Source organism: Hyperoodon ampullatus (assembly GCF_949752795.1).
Source record: "Hyperoodon ampullatus genome assembly, chromosome: 11".
In the NCBI taxonomy this organism is placed as follows: domain Eukaryota; kingdom Metazoa; phylum Chordata; class Mammalia; order Artiodactyla; family Ziphiidae; genus Hyperoodon; species Hyperoodon ampullatus.
The window spans coordinates 67728227-67752774 of NC_136924.1; the positions used below are offsets into that span (position 1 = coordinate 67728227).

General features: G+C 35.3%; 1 protein-coding gene across 1 annotated transcript in view; it reads left to right on the forward strand.

Moving 5' to 3' along the window:
- MSRB3 (methionine sulfoxide reductase B3) overlaps positions 1–24548 on the forward strand; it is a gene marked incomplete at its 5' end in the record, with an annotated part of 154041 nt that overhangs the window by 26065 nt on the left and 103428 nt on the right. The window contains 1 exon segment of the mRNA XM_079714470.1: positions 6682–6808. Within this exon segment, the coding sequence (XP_079570596.1) occupies positions 6682–6808 (127 nt within the window).

Sequence of the window (24548 nt, forward strand, 5' to 3'; positions counted from 1 at the left end):
GAGTGGTTAAAACTTCGCCTTCCAATGCAGGAGGTACAGGTTCGATCCCTGGTTGGGGAGCTGAGATCCCATGCCTCGAGTCCAAAAAACCAAAACATAAAACAGAAGCAATATTGTAACAAATTCAATAAAGACTTTAAAATTGTCCACATCAAAGAATAAATAAAATAAAATGTGTCTTTTTTTTTAAAAAAGTGTTATCTCTAAATGGTTTGGAAGATTGAGGATTCTGAGTAGCCAGGGTTCTATTGTTTCTTATAACAAATACAGAAAGATCTCTGCTTAATAAAAGAGATGCCCGATTCTAGCAATTTGGCCAATTGATTTTGAGAAGTAAATGACTGATTGATCATTCATTCAGCAAACATTAGTTGAGCATAAACTGGGTGCCAGGTATAGAACTTTATTGTAGACGTTTAAATTAGTGGTTTCCAAATGCTAGCCCATGATGAAGTGTCTTCTTTTTGTAAAGAAATGAGAAAAATAGCAACAATGAAATGTTTTCCCACAAAACTTAAATATATTATTCAAAAGTATGTTCTTTATCTTGAGATTGCTTTCCGAGTTCTTGGTGTTAATATAATTTTCTTTTCTGATATTATGGTGAGATTAGGGCTTGGCGCTTTTTGTTTTTATTTTGTCCTTACCTGACAAAATTCAAATTTGTCAACTCTTGGTTGGCCCTTGCAGTTTGGGGGAGACATTTTACTAGCTTGTGGAAAACCACTGATATAGACATTCTTTTGGCATTTATTGGAAAGGGATTTTTTTTTTTTTTTTTTGCGGTACGCGGGCCTCTCACTGCTGTGGCCTCTCCCGTTGCGGAGCACAGGCTCCGGACGCGCAGGCTCAGCGGCCACGGCTCACGGGCCCAGCCGCTCCGCGGCACGCGGGATCCTCCCGGACCGGGGGCACGAACCCGCGTTCCCTGCATCAGCAGGCAGACTCTCAACCACTGCGCCACCAGGGAAGCCCCTTGGAAAGGGATTTGACCTTTAGGTGGTTTGATGCTTTAAATCCACTAGCACAATCAACTCATTTATTCTTGAGCTAATTATCAAGTTTGTAAGTTCCCCGCTTCCCTGTTTATATCATCTCTCTTTGGCAGTTGATTGTTCAACTGCAAGGAAAGAAGTGAAAGGAAATAAAAATAAACCCAAACCAAAAAGCTAACAAACTAACGTTAGTCAAATTTTGGATGTCAGAGTTCTAGGTTAAAAAAGATGGAGAAGTAAAAATTTTTGACGAAAATAGGGCATTTGAATTATCTAGATCTCAAGTCAGATTGCACTTTCAACTTCCCACCTCTTCACAGAAACTGCTGATTGCTATGAAGGAACCAACTGGTTTTAATTTAGATTCTTACATTTAAGCACCATTAACAGTTGAGATGGCAGAGATAGCAGGGTGGGAAATGATGATCCAGAACACTCATTTCCATATAATCAGTTATTTATATAGTCATTCTTTCACTAAATAAATGAATGGCTGGGCCTCCCTGGTGGCGCAGTGGTTGAGAGTCCGCCTGCCGATGCAGGGGACACGGGTTCGTGCCCCGATCTGGGAGGATCCCACATGCCGCGGAGCGGCTGGGCCCGTGAGCCATGGCCGCTGAGCCTGCGTGTCCGGAGCCTGTGCTCCGCAACGGGAGAGGCCACAACAGTGAGAGGCCCGCGTACCGCAAAAAAAATAAATAAATAAAAAAAAATAAATGAATGGCTGTTAGGTGCCAGGTATTGGGATACAAAGATGAAAAAGACACTGTCCCTATGCTTAAGAGGTTTATAATCTAGAAGAGGGAGACAGAGATGTAAGAAAATCAGTGCCTTGAAAATTGTTGTAGGGGATATGACATCATGCTTTGTGCCTCACTGGGGACCCAAATAGGAGAAGTTAAGAGTGGTGGGAGTTGGGAGTGGTGAAAGGACAGTAAGGATATGGAATGGAGAAAGATGTGGAGGTGGAAATAGGAAACAGCAGAGCTATTTGGGGGAAGTTATGAGTATATTGGTATGGCAGGAGCGTGGGGTGGGTTGGAATGTGGAGGTATGGCAAGAGAAAGGGGTGAAGAGTTAGGCAGCAGCTAGATGTAGAACTTTAGTTGCTTTGTTCAGGAATTTGGATGTTATCCAAAGGATTTACCAGAATGTGTTCTGTGGGATGGCAATAGGAAAAGAAGGGGTTTTGTAAGGTCAAAACCATTTGAGAGGCACCAGTTGAGAGAAAGTTAAGCAGGTGCATTTATTTTAAAGCCTCTTAGACCCTTTATATTGGGTAGCATTTCCATTACTAAATTTGTTTGAAGGGGTATTGCCTGTTTCACAGAACATGGCTTGGGAAACCCTGCAATATGCAATGGGGAATCATTAAAAATTTAAAGCAGAAAATTAGGCAATTATGTAATCTAATTCTGTTCTCAACACATAGTGTGATACTGCTCATTAGGTATTGTTCAACCCATATTTTTTAACACCAAATAATTTCAAAGTGATGTGCTAGATATTCTGGGAGATTAGAAAGATGTGTAAATTGCATCTGGCATTAAAAAAATATTGGTTATCTATAAATGTTATTCATTGATGCAATTATTTGAGTCAAAAGCAATACAAAAGTGAAGAAGTTGAGGATAAACTTGAGGAACTATAGATTTTCTGGGTGGTTTTGCTCAGTGCTGATTTCTAGTGGGGTGTTTAATGCTAATTCTTTTCCCAAAGATTGTCACCACTTAGAAGAATTGCTTCTTTTGCCTCTTTTTGGACTTAGGATTGTTTCTGGCTAGGGTCCTCATCCAGGCAGCTCAGGGAGCTCAATGGGAAAAAAGCTGCCTATTTGAAACTCAGATTTTTGGGGTGGGGGGAGTGGGGGGAGTAGCTGTTGGTTTGTTTGACTCTGAAAAGTACCGTATTATCAACATATTGAAGCTTTGGTAGATGCAAGTGGACTCAGTTTTAGGCTTCTTTAGGTTATATATCCTAAAGATGTATCAAAGGCGTTTAGAGAAATGATTTGAAGGTGAAAGGGAAAGAGGAGTTGCATGTGGTGGGACAGAAAGATTAAATCTAGAAGTCTGTCTCAGGCTTTTTACTACCTTAACTCTCCACTTTTTTCACTCAATGTCGAGAGAGAATCTTCAAATAATCCCCTTGAATTAAATGAATCTTTATTAAGTATTTATTATCAGCCACATTGTCTATTAGGAGAATATAGAATCAGAGTGTCTAGAGTGGATTGGTAACAATCTCAGGCTTTTCATTGCCAATTGTGTAGTGGTCAAGAGCACTAGCCCTGAAACTATAATAGATGGCTTGGGTTCAAATCTGTTAAATCATTCCGTCCATTTACTTAAGGGCTCTGCTTCTTACCAGCCGTTAAGATCTTATGTAGATTACTTAACCTCCCTACGCCTCAATCTCTACATCTAAAAATGGGAAAATGATAATATGTACCTTATAAGTTCCTGAGGATTAAAAGAGCTAATAAATATGAAGTGCTTAGAATGGTGCCTGCCATATGGCAAGGGTTTCATCGACTATTATCCTGAGGAGATCTTTATCCTACCATGGAAATCAATCCAAGAGTAGTACGTTTTCTGGCCTAAATAGGATTCTATGTTTGCAGAATGGCCTGCTAACCCTAAATAGGATTGGGTATAAATCGACTGTTAGAAATTTCCGATTCATATAATTCTGAAATAAAGCAAATATTTGTATATTTAAATAATAATAAGAGCTAATGTTTGTGAGCATATACTATGTGCCAGGAGTTATTCCAAGCACTTTTTACCAATTAACTTATTTAATTGTTATTTTTGAGTTGAGGAAGCTAAGGCACTGAGAGGGTAAGCAACTTTTCCAAGGTAACACGATTCCTTAGGGGCAGGACAAGGATTCAGACTCAGGTAGTCTGATCTCATAGATCACACCCATCCATTGTGATATATCTTTCATCTAAATGTATTCTGCATTTTAGATTGGTTTGTCAGTGTTTGATTTCATTTATTGCAAACATAAACTAAGAAAAACTAAGTGGGGACTTCCCTGGCGGCCAGTGGTAAAGAATCCGCCTTGCAACACAGGGGATGCAGGTTCGATCCCTGGTCAGGGAACTAAGATCCCACATGCCGCGGGGCAACTAAGCCTGTGTGCCACAGCTGTTGAGCTCGTTCACCTCAACTAGAGAGCCTGCGTGCCACAGCTACAGAGCCCATGCGCCTTGGAGCTGGCGCGCCACAATGAAAGATCCCACATGCCTCAACAAAGATCCTGTGAGCCGCAACTAAGACCCTATGCAGCCAAAAATAAAATAAAAAATAAAGAAATCTTTTTTTAAAAAAAGAAAAACTAAGTGGAAGGACATTAGTTAAAAATTAAATTTGTTAAATCATTTCAGCATAAAAATATTCCTTTTTCTGTTCTAAAGAACAGTTGCTCCTGGTGTCACATGTTAGAGCCATATTAACTATGGTTCTTTTGTGGAATATAACTATGAGTTTGATTTCACCAAGGCATCCAGATGCATGTATCCATTCTTTAGAACTGTTTTTCACCTTCCATCTCAGCTACATTTTTTCAGGGTAGTGTGTACGTAATGTCACTTTATGTGCATTTTTGCAAAATTAGCTACTTTTTCAGTTATCCTTGCAAACGTTAAAATAACTAGGGTTATATTAAATCCTAACCTATGAAGTGCATGCTTTGTAGGATTTGACAATGGATAGCACTGTGATAAATTGTACTTTTGCATTCTTCAGTGTAAAAACGGTTAGATAGCTCTAAAAGTAATCACATTGTTGCTCTACTTTGTTGGTGCTAATGTAGCTGGGTTCACTTTTAAAGAAAACTGGGCAAAACTAATTTGCCACTAGATGGAGCCCTGGCTATTTGGGTAGAAATAAATGCAACAGGCAGAACATTAAATCACTCCGTCATATCATGCTGGAGGGCCCCCTGGTATTTGAGGCCCTCAGCTTTTCATTGTAGAATGCATCTTTGTTCTTTGCCTGACCTGCAGAGTGACATCACTCCCTTTCTTCCTGTGCGCTGGCTTTGACACAAGCCAGATGGCCGTGGCCATCGGTAGGCGCGCAGGCCGCCTGGTACAGCAGTTGATGAAACAGGATAGGAAGACGTTTTATAGTCAGCTGCAGGAGCACAATGAGGCTGCAGCTTTGCTAAGTAATTACATTTACCGTGCGTACTTTATTCCTCACAGAGAAGGTCACAAGGAAAAAAATACATTTTTATTTATAGTGTTGTGAGGTATAGACCTTTGATCTTTTATTAGTCAGTAGTCTGCTCCAAAGGAATGCTCTCTTTTCCCTGCTCTGCAGTCACTCGTGAAAAATGACATGTTTATTTATGTTTAATGGTTCTTTCAGGCCGTGCATTGTGAGACTTACCTTCCCTCTTCCTCCCTTTTGTCTCCAGTTAGTAACACAAAAATGTTTTAGTTTTGTAGTGAGTTTAGTTTGGAGAAATCAGAGTTCAGGCATGTTAATACAAGCAGATTTGTGTCAGATATACTCCAGAATGATTTGGTAAAATATATTACTGTTTATTATGTGTTTGTTCTTCGAGGAGGTCAGAAGAGACCAGGAACAGACTTTTATTTTTGGGGGGTGGGGTGAGGGATGAGGGTCAGGAAATGAACGAGACATTAATTTTATATCCATTTTTGGACTTTTAGTAGTTAAGGTCACTTATAATGCTAATTTTAAATAAAATATTAGAAGTTACTGTTAATCTAGTATCTTCCACCTTCATTAGAAGTTAATCTTTACCAACTGAAAGATTGTACAAAACTTTAAAGAAAATCCTAGCTGAACTTTTCTTTAAAGTTTAGCATTCACACAGTTTTGAGATCCTTCCACATGATTCATTTCCAAAAGCTTTAAAAAATATTTTTACCCTTTTTAAGGCTAGATTGTGAACATTATTTACAGAATTGATCTAGAAATTATAAATCATAAAATCAAATGAAAATTCATGGTTGATATGCCTTCTTCAAACTTAACACTATTTATAAAGTGAAGCCTCCTAGTTGTCCTTAGGTTATTTGACTCTATTTTTTTAAAATATGAAACTCTAACAAAAGAAATCTCTTAATCTTACAGTATTTTGCAGTCTTCTCCAGGGAGGGAGATTTGCAAATAATTGCTGGAAGAAGGCAGCGTGGTATGAGGAGAGAGCAGGACTTTGTAGTTGGATAGAACAAGGTTTTCTAATTTTTTTTCCACTGGCAATTTGCTTTGTGCCCTTGGACCTTTGAGCCTTGGCTTCCTCACATATGTATTGGGTGATAAAACCTACTTTCTAGCTTTATTGTAAGAAGTAAATGACGTAATATATTTATATTTGGCCCTAGACAGTTCCTGTCACTTGGTAGGAACTCAGTAAATGTTAATTCCTTTCAACTGTTTTAAACTTCGTCTCTTTTCTCAACCTCTTGCAAAATGTGTTCACAGATTACACTGCTATTATATAGTGTGTATTTTATTCATAAGATATAAATAAGCCTGGGTTGAAAGTAAGCCCACCATATGAAAAATAGGCATTTGAAATTTATTAGCACTGTGTGTGTGTTCAGTTCCAGATAAAACCATAACCATCAATTGTGCAGTGAATGTGTTTAACATTTGTGATGTTTTAATTTGTTTTTGTTTTCTTTTTTTCTCTTACTCAGCTCTTGCCCCTGTTCTTTGCCTCTCGTTTTGTTGGTGAAGATATCACAGTGATGTCTGCATTCAACCTGCTGCATTTGGTGACAAAGAGCCAGCCAGTAGCCCTGCGAGCCTGTGGGCTTCCCTCAGGTTGCTGCTTCTTGTACTATACTTAGTAAGGGCACTGGTCCGGGTGGGGGAGTGTTTCTGCTGCAGGAAATGATACACCATAATGCTTTGCTGAATTTCGTTTTCTTTTACTTGGGCCCTAATTTGAAGACGGAAATTGGTTATAAATCACCACTCTACTTTGAGTAACATTCATTTCCACAGTCCTTACAACCCCTGGAAACATTGTCCAGTTTCCTTGCTCAGTATATAATTGTCACTAATATTTCATGATATCTTCTTGTTCTTTAACACACACTACAATCTGAAAATTGTAATGTTCATAAGAGGCTGGCAGCCTTGATAAGAAACTGCTCCAAATCACACAAAATAGGACATTCATCTCGTTAAAGGATAATGAAAATGCTTTTCATTCCACATGTGGTCATTCCTTTAGAAAGAAAAAATTAAAACGAGCAACTTTAGTGTAATAAAGTTAGTTATTATAAAGAAAACATGTTCTATTTAACAGTGACCAAATAAAGAGAACTAATATAGCATGTGTTCACTGGTTCTTAAATTAGAGCCACCACCCTTTTTAAAAATGTGAGTTTAAGCATTTAAACAACTGAGACATAAAAGTCCAAAATTTTATTATGTTCTTATTTCATGTTTAATATTTTAATTTTATTATGAAAATCACTATGGCCAGATATAGTCTGTGAACATTATTGTCAATATTATTTATATTTTCTTTTAGTATACATATCTCTATTACTATACTGTATAAAGAATTTAATTCCAACTCATTAAGTATTCATTGAATATTAACTATGAGTGCCAGACATTGTGTGAAGCAGTGAGGATACAATGATAAACAAGATCAAGCCAATTTCTTTAACAAGCACAATATGGAGTTGGAACTGTGTAAAGACCATTGAACCATATGGTGATAAGACTAGACTAAAAGTATTTATGCCTGGGATGTTAGGGGAAGCCAGAGGATGCTTCTAGCTCTTTGCTTAGGGGAAGAGATTTTGGAAGGGAGGGAAGGTCTCTGAAGTTTAAGGAGGGCTTCATGGAGGATATAGTGCTTGAGTTGAATTTCAAACCATGAGCAAGAGTTAGCCAGATGTCCAAGGAGAGGGAAGGACATTTCTAATATATGAAGTAGTGTGGGAAAAACATGAAGACCTGAAAGAGCAAGGTATGTTCAGAGAAATGCAGGTTACTTAATATGGCTAGCTTGGGTAGGTGAGGGCAAGTAGAAGAAGTAAGGAAGGTAGCCAAATCATGAAGTGCCTTATATGATGTTTTAAAAAATTTAAATCTTGGGGAAGGGATGAAGGGGGAGTAAAATGACTTGATTTGCATTTTATAAGGATTATTGACTTAGTATGATGGAAGGTTCAGTGCTGGTTCCAGGTATTTCTATGAGAAGGTGGAGATGCCAACTTAATTAGAAGGCTTAATTAGAAGGATAAGGCTTTTGTCTTGAAGCTGTACTTGAATAGTAAATGTGCTATATTTAAAAAAAAAAAAGATTTTATGTCTATTTGTGGTGACTTCAGAGGCCAATGAAGCTTAATGCATGGGGTCCACAACCACTCTTCCTGACACCTTCGCTTTCCCTACCCCGCCATGCCCCTGCATGCCACCATTGAGTATGTTGGAGGAGCTTGAGGCTGGAGGGACTCATGAAGTACTGAGAGCCTTAACAATGATCATTACAGTAGGTTTGGAAAGAAGGGGATAGATAAGAGAGAAATTCAAGTTGTAGGACTGACAAGGTTTATTTGTTGAATTGTATGTAAGCTTGAGGGAGAGCATCAACCAATGTAGTTCCTGTGCCATGTGGAACTTTTCCATAACTATATACTACATATAATAATTGTAGTATGAAAGTTATTTAAGTGATACATAACCATGTTTTCCACTGGAAAAAAAAAAACCAAGATATGAGAGCACTAGCATAGTTCTTGTAACATGACTTTGTCATACACCAAGGAGGCTAAGTATTTACAGAAACTTATTAATTAACAGGGTATCCCTCGATATATGACAATTGTGGGATTAAAGTGTTTCATAATGAAATTGCTTAATCAAAATATGTGTCTTTAAGTTTTGATATCAAATGATTCAAAGATAAATTCAACAAAGCTGGTAATGTTTAAGAAGTAACCATTATAGTACAATGCTTAAGCACACAAATTCTGGAATTTGGCTGGATCTGAATTCTGGCTTTGCCACTTAACTGGCTGTGTGCCTTGGCTTCCTTGTTCATAAAATGGGGATAATAATAGTACTGACCTGAAAGGGTTGCTGTGAGAATGAAATAGGTTAGGATGTGGAAAGCGCTTAGAACAGTGGCTGGCATGTAGTAAGCACCATATATAAATGTTCACTAGTTCACTATAGACATCTGTATCAATATATATACATATATATTTTGTATTTTTCTAGTACAATAGACTTTTAAAAACATTTAAATATGTCCCATCTTTCATTTAACTATTTTTACTTTAATCGGAACCACAAATGCACTTTATGTTTGAGAAATAACCATCTCAATCTGTTGTTTTGATCTCTTTATTTTACTTATACATCCTGCTGAACCAGATTCAAGTCCTATAAACATACAACACATTTCTTTTATTCTTACTATCCAGTACTGATGGAAGCTCAGAGAGACTCGGTCTTTCTTACTTAGGGCTTGTAAACCCATTTTATTTTGATAAATGATTTGACTAGAATAGTATTCCATAATTTCTTAGCCATTCAGGCACCTGGTATTTTTTAAAGTGTTATGAGACTCAGTCTTCCAGTGTCCATGTATTTTATAACTTCAATGTTAGCAAAATCTTTGTTACCATCCATTTCTCTGACAGAATTTTACTCTTAGAAATATAAATATGTTGAAGAAATTGCTAAGTTTAACAATAATGTGAAACAAACTATTTAAATTTTGAAAAATAAAAATGAAATTGAAATGGAAATTCTGGTCTTTATCACTTTATACAAGTAGAAAGGGAAGAGGTCAAAATTGGAGATATAGGAAATTAAGGTAAGAGTTTGACGTCTTGCTTTAATTTACTGTTCCCTGGTCAAAACCCATTGCAACAAAAATCTCTGTAAATCAAAAAGATTTCTGCTCCCTAGCCAGTACCCTACTAATTTTAGTTTTTATTCAATATGAAATAATTCCAGAACTGAAAAATAATTGGAACAGGCTCTTAAAGTTGATTATAACTGGATTGACCTATATGAAGGCCATATTCCAGAAGGCTGACCTATCATTTTTCAGCTTCGACTTCCTTTTCTTCTTATTTTTAAATAAGGCATAATTTCAATTTAGAGCTTATTAAGTGCATCTGAGTTATGGTTTGCTCATGTTTGTAATTAAGGGTAATTTTTTTTCTCTCAGAGCTCTTCTTAATTTCCTATAACAGTTTCTTTTATGTATTAAAAAGAGCACTGGAATAGGAGTCAGAAAACTAACCACAGCTTTGTCATTAACTTGTGAGACCTTGAACGTATCAGTAAACCTCTCCAGATCTGTCTCTTTATTTTTCAAATGAGGAATTTAAATTAGATAATCTATTCAGTTCTGAAATTCTGTGATTTTATGAACTGTCATTGTTTTTACTTTGGCTTTGGGTTAGTCAAATCTTAAAACTCAGTACTAATTAATGGCTGGGAATTTATAGAAAAATCTGCTTGGTTGTGGTGGGAGGACAGAAATATTTTCCATGTTTGAACATTAGAATTCCTTGCATCTAAATCAAGACTGAAGCATTATCTTAGGAGGGATTAGGAAGCACAATTTTATACATAGTTTCACTGCTTGATAGAAATGAAGTCTAATTGTAGGTTAGACTAGATACCATGGTAGCTTTCAGCCAAGTGAGAGCATTTGTCTAAATAGTACTAATTACAGTGATAAATTGTGCTTTTCTCTAACATCATACACATAATATGTGGTTGTTACTCTTGACTTTAGTGGCATATTTAACAGTCTCCATGAATTGAAGAGCCACACAGCAGTTTATGCAGCTTGTAAAGATATTATGTCATAATATTCCAATGCAGAAATTAGAAGTCTTAAAGACAAAATTTGCAAATGGTGTTTGCAAGTCATAGACTATCATCTGTGTAAGTACAGCTCTCTAAGAATCAGGGGCTTGTGGCTCCAGAGCTTAGCACAGTGCCTGGCACTTAATAAATATTTGTTAAATGAATGAATAAACATTTGGAAAGTTTACATGTAGGTGAAGTGATAGCTATAACAGACAGTACAAATTTATTTGAGGCTCTTTTGGGTCTCAAATAAATCTAATGAGGAGGTTAAATTAAAGTTCCTAGTTTGGTTGCCTTTTGAATATATTGTAAAAAAAAACTTTCTCTTTTCTCACTTTATTGCATTAATACAATATGGTAGATTTCTCAGGTATAAATCACATTGTAGCTAAACAAATAACAACAACAGCAAAAAAAGAAAAAAAATGGTAACACAGATTCAAAGTATATTAGCCAAACTTGCTTTTACTCTTTCTCTCAAACAATTTGAGTTTTGGTGATAAACTGTTTGAGGAAGGGAATAAGTACATATTACACTAAGAACTCTGGTTCTTTTGATTGCTTTTCTCTGGAGCAAATTAATATTGTTTGCTGTGCTTTAAGTTCTGCATTTGTAAAGAGGAAATACTACAGATAAGCACCAGAGCAATATCCATAAATAAGGAATACTACTATTCAAGTTTGAGCTGGCAATATTTCATTACTAGCATCTGATATTGTATTTACCTTAAAAAAAATTGAAGTCATTGGTGTGTTGTTCACTTACTGAATAGATTCGCTTTCTATATTAGTTTTAATTTTTAACCATTTTGCGCCATGAAAACATGAACCATTTCCATGGTTTTTTGTGTGTTTTTTTGATAAAAGTTATGGCTTTTCTCCTCCAGAAAATACATATGTGCATCTATACAATTTTTCATATAATTTCAAGATTTTTTATTAGATATTCTGATACTCATAAGAGAGGTCTCTTTGACCACAGATTCAGAGCCTGCCTTCTAAACACAAAACAATATAAAAACTCTAGTCAGAATGTATAATTTCCGATTTCTGTATTGATATCACCAATGAAATTCTCTCCCATGAGTTCAGTTTAATGCCTTCTATTCTCCAACTTCACCATTCTTACATGTTCATCTTACCTAACTTATTTATTTATATTGAAAGTGCTTTGGGGGAGTTTTTTTTTAAAAGAAACAAATGTTTTTTTAAAACAATAGACATTCAAATTTCAACTCCCCTAATTCACAAAATAATTTGCAATTAATTGATTGAACGGTATCTACTTTTCCCAGTAGATGGCACTAGATTTACATTCTTTCACAGCATGAAAGGGTATTGATATCATTAGCACATAGGTGCATTGTGAAAACTTAGAAGTATGTAAAGAATATTCAGTTAAGAACACATGGATTTACAACCACAAATTTTTCTGCTTATATGATGTTCAAACAGTATTTGTAGAGTGCAAAACCTTTTTCCATTTTCAACAGGATTCCAACTCCCTTGTGCTTGGACATCTCATCGAAATTGTCTATCATGTGTAGACTTTCTATAAACTAAAACACGTTTTCATAAATTAACTTATCTTGTATCCAAATAGCTGATTTAACAGTAATTTATAGTTTTATATGTAGCTAAATTTTCTTCAGCAGACCACCCAAGAATTAAAGAAAATTTCACATTTCGTTTTGCTATGTTTTGAATTTTTATAGAATCTTGAAAATGTTATGAGTTTAACATGTTGACTGTTAAGCATGAATCCTTTTCTGCATGAATAAAAATATTTTTGGAAGCTAAGAAAAATTATATTTAAAATGTTGATTAATGAGTACTCTAATGCAGCTATATTCTTTTCTAAAACAAAATGTTTTAGTAGCTCCGTGATATAATAAAGTATTAGTTAATGCTGAAAAGTTGCTGTACAGCATATGATTATTAGATGAGTTTTAAAAATAGTTTGTGCACAAGACTATATTGCTATAGAATGATAAATACATCTGTATGAATAAGGTGTTGGGCATATGGTTTGTTAAATGTGGATTTTGTTAATTTTTTCTTAAATATAGAATAAATTCTTCACATACATTAATAATTATAAAATACATAGCAAAATCTAGTAGCAACAGAGATAAAATGGGCATGAACAAAAAATAAATTTTAATTTTGTTTGAGAAATTCTCTAATTAACGACTAAAGAATATAAAATATTATCAGTTCTGAAAACAAATGATAATTCTACAGAGTTAGTTTATCTAGACAATATGCACTTTTGGGGAATCATATAGGTAGAATTATTAGAAGTTTATTTATCTAAACATGTTCACAGTAATTTACCTGACAGATCATAGAAGGATTTACTAAAATGAGCCATCTTTTGCTCTTAACAAACACGTGTTTAATGAAGGAGTGGAGCGTGAATGAGAGTTCACAAAGAGTCAATGATGTTGAGGCTAAATACTTGATGAGTATTCATTGTTAGTCTTTTCTAGTTTGTAGCTTCATCCCAAACATTTTATTTAGAGACTGAATTTCTTATGGCCGCTTTTGCTAGATACATTTTAATTTAAAATGCTTTGAATAGATTTTACCGAGATGCAGTGGCAAATTATCTCTAATTATTTTTGTGTCTTTGCATTTGAAATCAACCATCTGAAAATTTAAAATCCTCATTTTGTTTATTTTAATTACTTCATTTTTCTCTCTCTTTTTTACATTTAGTATATTTGCACTTGTATTAGTCACTTAAAAATGCATGTTATAAAAATATACCATGGTGACTTCCCTGGGGGTCCAGTGGTTAAGACTCCATGCTTCCACTGTAGGGGGTGCAGGTTCAATCCCTGGTTGGGAAACTAAGATACCGCATGCTGTGTGCACAGCTAAAATACATGTGTGTGTGTGTGCATATATATGTATACACACACACACACACACACACCATGTGATGACAAAGATATCAGTTATTTAGATGATTTTTAAGAGCTACACATTTATAGAATTTAAATTTACTCAGTTACTACTATGGTAAGCATTTCCTTCAACACTAGATATATTTATTGTATTCAACCATGTAATTGCAAGTGAAGAAGGGACTGCTAATCTAACTCGCTAGATTACTTAAATTTTAAGCAAGCAAAGGTAATCTAAAGTTCTATAGCTATAGTTTTTAAGATTTTGTTTTGTTACAGAAATGCATGTTTGCTCACAGAATATTCTCTTCATAACATATTCCATTTTGATTAATAGTTTAATATTTCCTGTGCAAATTTTAAATAACATAACAGCAAGTTTCAGAGCTTGCTGTCCTGTTACTGGTATTGATGAAGAAAGAGATTGGAAGCATAATTTTACTAGTTTGTTTTTACCACCAACTTGCTTTCTGGCCCCAGAATCTGTTTTGTACCTTTTATTCCTATTCCTCATCTGTAAACTTAGAATGAAATACACTATTGTCAAATCGTTCACAGTTAGATATTACCCTCAAGTGTTAACATTATCTGACATTTCCCAGAAATTTATTCTGTGCAACTTTAATCCCTGGCTGTAAGGGAGAATAAACTGGAAAAATATAAAAAGTCAGGGGTGGAACATCAAATAAGTCTGGGAATGTTGATAGGTTTGATCATCAAAATCTATTTCTATTACAGGAAAACCCTTGGTTCCTGCAAAGTGAGCTACAGAAAGGTAGAGATTTTTTTGTCTGTTTAGTTGACTACTCCGTCTTAGCAACTAGAATTATGTCTATCACATAATAGGTGTTCAATAAGTATTTGTTGAATGAATGAATGGTGATGAACAAGTAACAGCATCTTATGTATCAGAATAATGCCACGTAGTAAGTAATGTGATCTCTGTTCTTAAAGAATGCACATTCTGAGAAAGATGGCCACTCTGGGTCCAAATTTTGTTATCCATAGAATGAAGGGAGTTACATACTTCGTGTTTTTATGATTCTATTTACACATTTCCTCCTTTGCTTTACTATTGAAGGAAGGAGTAGAAGAAGTAAGAAGCATCGTGCTTCTTTCTGCCCAGAATGGCTGACTAGCTTCTTGGATTAGGATTTGAAGTAACGACAGTTCTCCTGGAGGATATTGAAGGAACGCGTAGATGTAATTATAATTAGCAGGAGGTAGTAGGAGGGGAGGATGGTGGCGTGGGGGGGGAACAGGCTGTGGGCACATGGGTTAGTGAAAGATAGGCATGTTAATGTACAACAAAGCACTGGTTCAAGAGAGAAATATATTGAATGAGAGAATTAAATGAGGAAAGCTGCAGATGAGGAGCTTGCTCTCATTAACCAGGTGTGTGACCAGGTCACATAACTTCTTTGAGCCTTGGTTTCCTCTTGAGGGCTTTGGACTAGAAGATCATCAGTTCCCAAATTATGAACACTCATTCTACTAATACCCTGTAAAACTGATCCCGTCATCAAATGGAGAAACTTTGCATACTACCATGTTTTATAAATTCTAAGATGAGCTGTTTTTACATTTCATCATCTTGGTAATGAGGATGCAGCTTGAAAATTATTTTGATAAGAAAGTATTGTGTCATGGTTTGATTGACAACTCTTTTTTACTTTTCTGGTGGAGCATAAAATAATGGTGCGTCAAAATACCACATGTTCAATAAGGCACATCAGCATAAGAAAGTCTGTAAGAAGTCTTCATTAGGAAACCCATGTAACCTAGATTTTCCTGATCTGGTTTGACTGTAGAAACTTCTCCTTACCCCTCAAGAGGAACTACTTGTGAACATTTTTTTCAGAGCCAGTGTTTCACAGGATATGTTTTGGGGAATGCTGGATTAGGTAATCTCATAGTCTTAAATCCAGAGAATTAATGGAATATTAGTCATAATAAAATATTTGAAAGTGGAACTCTAGAGAGGTAATAAAGGATTCAGAGTAGTAATAAAGAAAAAAATTTAATCCATCATTTATTTTTTAAAATTTCACTGGTTTATTAAGCAAATATTACTGTTGCAGTTTTTAAACTAAATTCTAAGAAACATAGCCAGAGCCATCATTTAGAAAACATCTTTTAGGAAGAAAATTTAAATAATAATAATTAAAATGGAGAGTTGAATAAATATTTAAATACAACATACACTTATTTAGAGCTTACTCTTCTTAGGGCACAGTACGAGGCGCTGGGGATGCAAAGATGACCGAAATTATCCCCCAGTCCCTCAAGGATATATTGAATAATTCAGAAGTCTTATGCCTTTTCTTTAGTTATCTGGCTGATAAAGAAAACTGTAAATTTTTTGAATTTTTTTTTTTCTCCAGAATCTCTTAGATTTTCTGGAATTATAGCTAGACTCAGATTTAGCTGTCCACTGAGTGGCAATTGCAGACATTTTCTGCCCATCGAGCTTAGTTAATTTAGATTTTAAATTGGATTTGGGTGATAATGTAATTTTAGAAATTTACAAAGCTGAGCTCTTAGACAACATAAGTTTTATTTTCTTTCTAACAAAGCATACTTGATGTTACATGGAAATAAAATTCTGCATGGTAATCTAAGAGGGGGCTCCTTTCCTTCCTTTTTGTGGGTGGTTACCTCTCATCTCCTCAGTCTGTGCTCCCAAGGCGGTGAGGGAGGATGGGAGAGAGAACTATTTTTTGCAAGTCTTTGATTGCATGTGAAACGTAGAATGGAAATGAGCCTGTCTGTTTAAAAATTTTTTTTTCTGTACTGGCTATGATGTTCTAGTGAAGACCCATACTGGAAAAAAAATTAAAAACAGGGAACTCTAACTTCGTCAGACATTTCACATGCAATCAGATAGACTTTCTCTTCCACTGTTGTCACTTGATGATGGCAGTGCCTTTAAAACTTCTCTTTTTACTCATATGCTTTGCAAGTAAGAAAATGCTTTTTGGATCAAGACATGTTTTAAATATTTCCCTAAACTCTAGTCTTTATGGTCCACATTAATACAAAAGTCATTGCTCTTGTATTTGCATTACATTTTGAAGTACTGATGAGTACTCTTTAGTTTTATTTGCTACCCTTAGAGAATGCTGATAAAATGACTATCACGCATGTATTCAACAATTAAAAATTTGTAACCCACAAGTAAAAGAAATGTAAAATATGGTTTCTATCTTACAGAATTCTTTCAGATGAGTGTATCATCGGATGAATGTAGTGGTAAAGCTCTCTGTTGTCACCTCTCAAGAAAATCATGCAGCCTTACAGATTACTTAATATCAAAAGCTAGAATTTAAAATCATATTAACAGACTTTAGATACTCTGGCAAATACATTTACTCCCATTGACTTACCGTGAGAAAACATTGGCATATTTCCCCTTTACTTTTAAAACTGCCTTATTTCTCAGCTGCCCAATTTTCCCTCTTCCAAATCAGAATCTACATTTTATCTTGGCTATTTTGCTTTGTTAAATTAGCTAATCCCACTAACATGAAAGACTCTTTGATTACCACCTTGACATTGTACATATTAGATCACACTACATCTGTCACCTTGTCTGGATGGAGTTCTCGTCCCTATTTGAATCTTCTCTGACCCTGTGACCCTGTAGATGCTGTTTCTGCAAATAATGTGAGTTTTCCATATCCCAATTATAATTGGACCTAGTCAATGTAGGTGGGCAAAGTTTAAGAGTGTTAATGTCTTCTTTGTTAACTCTCTTTACACAAAACTTTGCATATATTTTTACTATAAGACTGCACATTGTATTGATTGTTTTTCTTATCTTTTCTGCTACAGTATGTGCTCCCCTAAGGCAGAAACCTTGACTTATTCATTTTTAACTTTCCAGTACACATCACAGTTCTTAATTCACTGTAGATGTTTAATAAATAGTTGTAGAAGGTATGAATTAATATTAGGCTCAACAGTTTATGTCTTCAAAGAATTTATAATCTGGGAAAATAAAGCAGAAACAACTGACGACATTTGAGAATAATTGCAATATATTATATTAGCTCATGTAAATAGTACCCTGCAGGGTAAATACACTAGTACTAAGGATATTCAGATGGAAGATCAGAGTAGGGGTGAATTTATCAGGATATGTAGACTTGGAAGGAAAACTTCCTTGAAAATATTTTCTTAGTTTATCTATTCAAACCTTCAGTATGGAAACCAGAAGGCCAATTTTATCATTCAACTATGCACCACTAAAACATATGGTCTTGTTTAATTCAAGAAGTTTAAAATGGTGTGTTGCCGTGGCATGCTTATACGTCCATTAATGTTAATTAGAACTCTGTGCATGCATCAATAGAATATAACTGAAACTGCTCTGTAGAACTGTCTTATGTGAAGTAATAGAAAAACAGCAAGAAGGCATTAAATGTGATTATTACTATGAGAAATAAAGATATGATTTTTCTCACATATAGAAAGGAAAACAAATCCTTACCTTAAAAAGAAACAATTGTCTGCTTTCTGATTCCTAAGACCTAGAGTTTTTGTTTTTTGTTTTCCTTTGTGTTATATTTAGGACTTAGAGGACAGATGAAATTAAACTGAACCTAAATGTAAAAATCAAGAATGTTTTTAAAAAAGGGAAACTAAGTTGAGGTACTAATTTTATACTTTCTTTAGTTATGGATGTTCCCTGCTACCACCTGAAGCGGAGAGCTATTGAACTGTCTCCGAAGGGTAAAAACATTGTTTGGCCAAAGGATTTTGCTCTCTAGGCCTATCAAAAATTCATCACCAAAGAATGTCTGTTGAGTATCTTACACATGGCTCCAGGTTGGGAATGATGATCTATAGTCTGAAAGGGATGACATTAAATACATAGAGCAAATTAGCAGAGACCACATGTCTAATTCTGTGTTCCAAGGTTCAGCCAAATACTCTCTGAGAGCTATTTTGAGTATAGCACTTGACTTAAAGGATTTCACTTGGAAGAAAGGAAGGTAATGTCAGACAATGTCTGTACTAAGATGTGCAATTGTAAATTTCCAGATGTAAAAGCATATTCTTTTTTTGTTGTTTACCTACTCCATTCATATTCAGGTTTTAGTACTTGCGATGCAATTACTTGTCTCCATCTCTACCACTGGAGTATGAACTTTTCAGTGTATTCATCTCTTGCATTGGCCATTTCCACTGGGTGTTCAGAAAACTCTCCTTTCTGATAGCAGCATAGTCAACTTCCTCTCCTCCTTAAGGCAGGGAGGTGCTCAAAAGTCACCTCCGTGAGTCTTACCTTGACCACTGTGTTTAAGGTTACAGCCCTTACTTCTAGCACTCGCAATCTTCTTTGCCCTGCTCAGTTTTGCTTTTTTTCCATCCTGTATACTTATCACCTTCTAAGAGGCTATATAGTTTTCTTACTTATTTTCACTGTGTTTTATCTGTCTTCCCCTACCCCTGCTGGAATGGGAGCTCCATGAAAGTAGGATCTTAATTTTGTTCACAGATATATCTTAAGTACTTAGAATAATGCCAGCATATAGTAGGTGCTCAGTAAGTAATTATTGAATGAATGAATGAGTATTTTACTTAGCACAGTGCCTGGCACTCTGTAAACACTCAACATTTTTGATGACTTAAAAAACCAGTAAGAAAAATGTCAGATCAGTGGTCCTCAAAGAAAGTCCTGCAGCCCTAGTTTCATGGAAACCAGAGGACTGAAGCCAGAGTGGCATGGCGTCTTAGATGTATGTTAATCTCAGGAATGTTTTTCCTGTATAGGTCTACGTTGAGAGAAAAAATCAGAAAAACTGAGCATGCTTCTACAAGCATGGAGCTTTTCTTTCTTGTGCTTTGCATTTTTTTCTTAAAGCCTTTATTAAATTACTAGAGTGCAAAACAAACAAAACACAAGAGAAAAATGGTTCGTGGCATATAATTTTATATTCTATTATAAAAATGGACTAGATTTGGCTTTTATAAATGCCCACTTATTTAGAAATTCCTAACACTACTACATCTGGGATAAAAGTTTCTTTAATTTCCCAGTATGACAGACTAATAACCAACTGAAAATTATAATTTATAGTGAAAATTAAAATACACCATTTTTAAATATAGTAGCAAGATATTTCAACATGAACTTTACTGTTTTAACCTAGTTAATTCAAAGCAAAACAAGATAGTCTTATCTCTTATTCACTTATTATTTTGGGAAGATATTTAATAGTTTCATTTTTTCTGATCCTAGGACCAAAATTAAAGTTATGGGATCTTTGGATTTTGTTTTGTTTTGATTTTTCACACTGAAATATAAGATTTATGACTTAAAAGTGCTCTAAGATTTAGTTAACAGATTTGATTTACTTCTAAACAGGACTTTAAAAAGCCTTTCAACGTTTTATAGACTTTGTGAGAATCCCGTTTGAACCTTGTCACTGACCCTATGCTGAAGGAATGAACACAGAGAAAACAGACATTGGATAATAGACAAATGTTTTTACTTTTCTGGATGTACTGTGGTGATTATTACTTTTCTCTCTTATTATCTTAAGTTGTTAGTGATAGTTTTCAAGCTGAAAGTTATTGCATAATTTAAGAAGAAAGAAGAAATTTGTAGCATAATTTTTCCATGGGCATTGCAGTCAGATAGCCTGGGATTTGAGTCAGTATATCTATTTGCTGTTTGTCCTTAGTAAGGTATGTTACAACCTCGCTGAGCCTCAGTTTCTGTATCTGTAAAATGGGTGTGACATCTACCTTCTAGAATTATTGAGAGGATTAAATGTAGTTATGTGAAAGTGCCTAGAAATGTGCCTGGCACATAGTAGGCACTCAAATTTTAATTTTGTTCTCTTCTTTCAATTCTCATTTTAATTATTTTTAAAGATAACTTGTGAGGAAAATACTGTTCTAAGGGAATTATTATGGAAAAATAATTACCAATAAAATATTGCAGCACACTGAAATACCTGATCTGGTTACCTTTTAAAATACAGTTTTAACTTCAGAATTCACTGTAATCAAAATGATGATATAATACTGCATTTGTTTAGATAGTGTTTGTTAAGTGCTAATTGCTATGATCCTTATAGCAGACCTCTGAGGGTGGTAGCACATAGAGAGACCCATTTGTCTAAGGTCACGTGACTAGGAAGCAGGCAAGGCAGAAAGTGAACTCTAATTCAAGACAATACTGGCTTTGAGGCAACAATATGGAACAAGCTTTGATATAAAAAGAGACTTTGGGCATATTTTAGCAAATAAATGCCCTTGGATAGGGTTCAAGGTGGGTCTGATATATACCAAAGTTACTCTGTAAGGAATGGTGCTATGATTAGATACCAAAGTGGCAATATTACCCTCTCAAATATGCTTTGTGTTGTGTGTGTATACACATATGCTCACTTGTGGCTTCAAAGTACTCTATTAACCATTTAAATAAAGGAAAAAATCTTTCCCTAACATACTTCTAAGCCAATTTAGGGGTCATTGAACAGATGTCATATAATACTAATGTTAAATTACCCTGTGTAATAAGAAAATTACAGTACCTAAGTGAAGATAGTAAAGGGAAACCATCCAATGAATTATTCTAGAATTTCAAAATGAAATGATTTCTTTGAAATTAACAGTGGCACCACATGACTTTACAAAAGTGAGTCTGATAGGGAAAAGGGAAATTAGAGACAAAAGTGAAGCCTTTCTGTGTTTATATATGCCAGTTTTGGGTTATGATGCTAGGAGAGCTAATGTAATAGTACAGCTTTCAATTGTCCAGGAAGTTTATTATTATTAAACTATGTGGCAAGAAATTTATTAAAATCTGACTAACTTTTCATTGTTTAGTATTAAATCAGAACGGTTGTTTCTAGTCCACATATACTTCCTTTTGCTATTAGGTACACTTTAAAAGCCTAATTATTTTGAGAACATAGTATGACCAAAGAATAAAAATGTACAAAGTTTGACAACTTTAAATAAACACTAGCATTTCTTAAAGAACAAACCTCACTTACAGTTAGGAAACAATATTTATATTTAAGGTTGAAAAGCCAGGATGTAGGAAAATTTTGCTAATTTGGAAGATGACCTTTAAGTGCACCAAAACCAAATAATTTGTAGGCTATGACATAGGGCACATTCCTACAAAATTTGTGTGAATACTGCTTTAGTGGTTCTTGAAAGACAAACAAAGAAAGCTGGAATGAAATCTTTATCCCCCTTACAAATAAGACGGAGACTAACAAAAGAGTACAGCAGCACTCTTTCAAAGCTTGCCATTAAAACGAGGTCTCTGTAGCACAGCTAATGAGATGGTTCATAGTAGAAAACAATCTGTTTTTAAGAATGTTTAGATCAAAAGTAATTTCTAATCTATGAAATAAAGTTTTTTCAATACCCTTCATTCACCAGTGAAGCTTTTATGTTTGTCTTATTTACTTCAATCAGATGTTTTCAATTTTACCTTTTTTCCTTGTACAAATCCTTGACATGGTTCATCAATACTGACCAACAGTTTTATTCTTTTTCTTCAGAAAAGAGAGATTTTTGAGAGAGGGAGAATGAAAAAGAGAGAAACATCTTTGCCTAAACGATTTGCAAGCATCTGTGCTTTAAGCTACTTTTTATGAACACTCCTTAGTAAATGACTCAAGGTAAAAAAGCAGAAAAGCATCCAATGTTAGGAAATTGCAATCCAATACCATGTAATTTAAACCTGCAGTTGCTTCTCTTGTACTAAATGACATACAGATGGGTAGCTTAGTTCTCTCAACTTTGGGAACACAATCGGCCTTTTTGTATGAATGAACATATATTAACAAAAATATTTTAGACAGAATTGTTTAATTCTAATTGTATAGATTTTAATTATCTATGCCATTGGAAAGAATAATTTTAACCAAGTTATTTTGTCATGTTAGATTTGCAATTAATGAATTTTGGGGGATAAAATCCACAAAGATACAACCCTTTCAACATATAAAGCAATAAAAACAAAAAGTTACTTTTTAAGACATCTATAGCAAATTGAGCAGAGACTCACCTATCACAGCCAGTTCTGCATTCAAGTTGTGGAGAGGCTTGTTCTGACAGGACAAACATTTCTCAGGGAAACATTTCTATCTCTTAGAAAATATTAAAAGTGTAAGTAGTAGGTATTTGCATAAAGCCTAGTGTAATATGGGGTTCAGTGAGATGAGAGACCAACTCACCATTAGTGTGATTTGCCAGCTGTTCCTGTGGATCTTTTCAGGCCAGAGCAGGGCCAACATTCTTTGTGGAAGGTCAGAAGAGGCGCTATTTGACAACCCACAGGCCTACTCAAAGGTGTGTTTTGCTGTTCGGCTCTGGTTTGCTCTTTTGCTGCCTCCATATTTTCGCATAGAGAATCAACCACTCTATCTTGGTGGCCCTGATTCTGGAAGCTGATATCCTTCTTCAATCCCACAATCAGAGTCAGTGGTTAGTTAAGTTTCTCCTGTTTTAATTTCAGTGATCTCATATACTATGACATTAGGTGCCTTAAAAGTAAAAGAAGTAGAAAGCATTTCTATTCCTAAATCATATTTCTTTTATGTTTCAAAACAAATTGAGTTTAATATTTGGGGAACTAAGCAAGCTTTCTTTCAGTAATTTCATAACATGGTAGGAAATTTTTGCATGTGGTGACATCTGTGTGCCTCTTTCGCCCTGTGATGGAAAAGCAAAGAAAAGCAATTTTACTGCAGTGAGTAAGGGTTGCTGTGTCTGGAGTTATTGATCATCCCTTGGTACTCATGGGGGATTGGTTCCTGACCCCCTGCAGATACCAAAATCTGAGGATGCTCAGGGCCCATATATAAAATGGTGTAGTATTTACATATAACCTATGCACATCCTCCCTTATACTTTAAATCATCTCTAGATTACTTATAATACCTAACACAATGTAAATGCTATGTAAATTTGCCTTAGCATGGCAAATTCAAGGTTTGCTTTTTGGAACTTTCTGGAATTTTGGGGGGGAATATTTTCCATCGTGTTTGGTTGAATCCATAGATGTGGAACCTGTGGATACAGAGGGCCGACTGTATTTCTTTTCAGTCATTTGTTCAGGTAAGACAAAATACCCCATATAAGCGGGTATTGTCTGGACATTTTATTGCGGTCTGTATAAGTTGAAATAAAAGGTAACATTGCGGGCTTCCCTGGTGGCGCAGTGGTTGAGAGTCCGCCTGCCGATGCGGGGGACGTGGGTTCGTGCCCCGGTCCGGAAAGATCCCAGATGACGCAGAGCGGCCAGGGCCGTGAGCCATGGCCGCTGGGCCTGCGCGTCCGGAGCCTGTGCTCCGTAATGGGAGAGGCCACAGCAATGAGAGGCCCGCATACACACACACACACACACACAAGAAAAAGCTAACATTGTTATTAGAATCTAATTAAAATTATTTTACCATTCAAATATATTTAGCCAGTGAAGTCTTTCTAAGTATACTTTATAAAAAGAAAAATGTAGGTCTCTAAATAAAATCACATTCACTTTTGCTTTTCTTTGTCTTTCCTCCCTCCCTATTTTTCTCACTCTTTCTTTGGAACTTCTTGAATCTGCATTAGTGTAAATGCCTTCTCCTGTAGTCTATTAAAAGTTTCTTGCTTCCCGTTTAAGCGTGGTAAGATACAGTCTTGCAAGAGATATTTGTTTTTAAGGACTCTTCAGAACCTAGTGAAGCCTCTGACAGAATCACAGAGAATTCCTAGCTGTGGAAAGATACATCTTTAGGGTTCAATAAACAAATAGGATAGTATTTAAATCA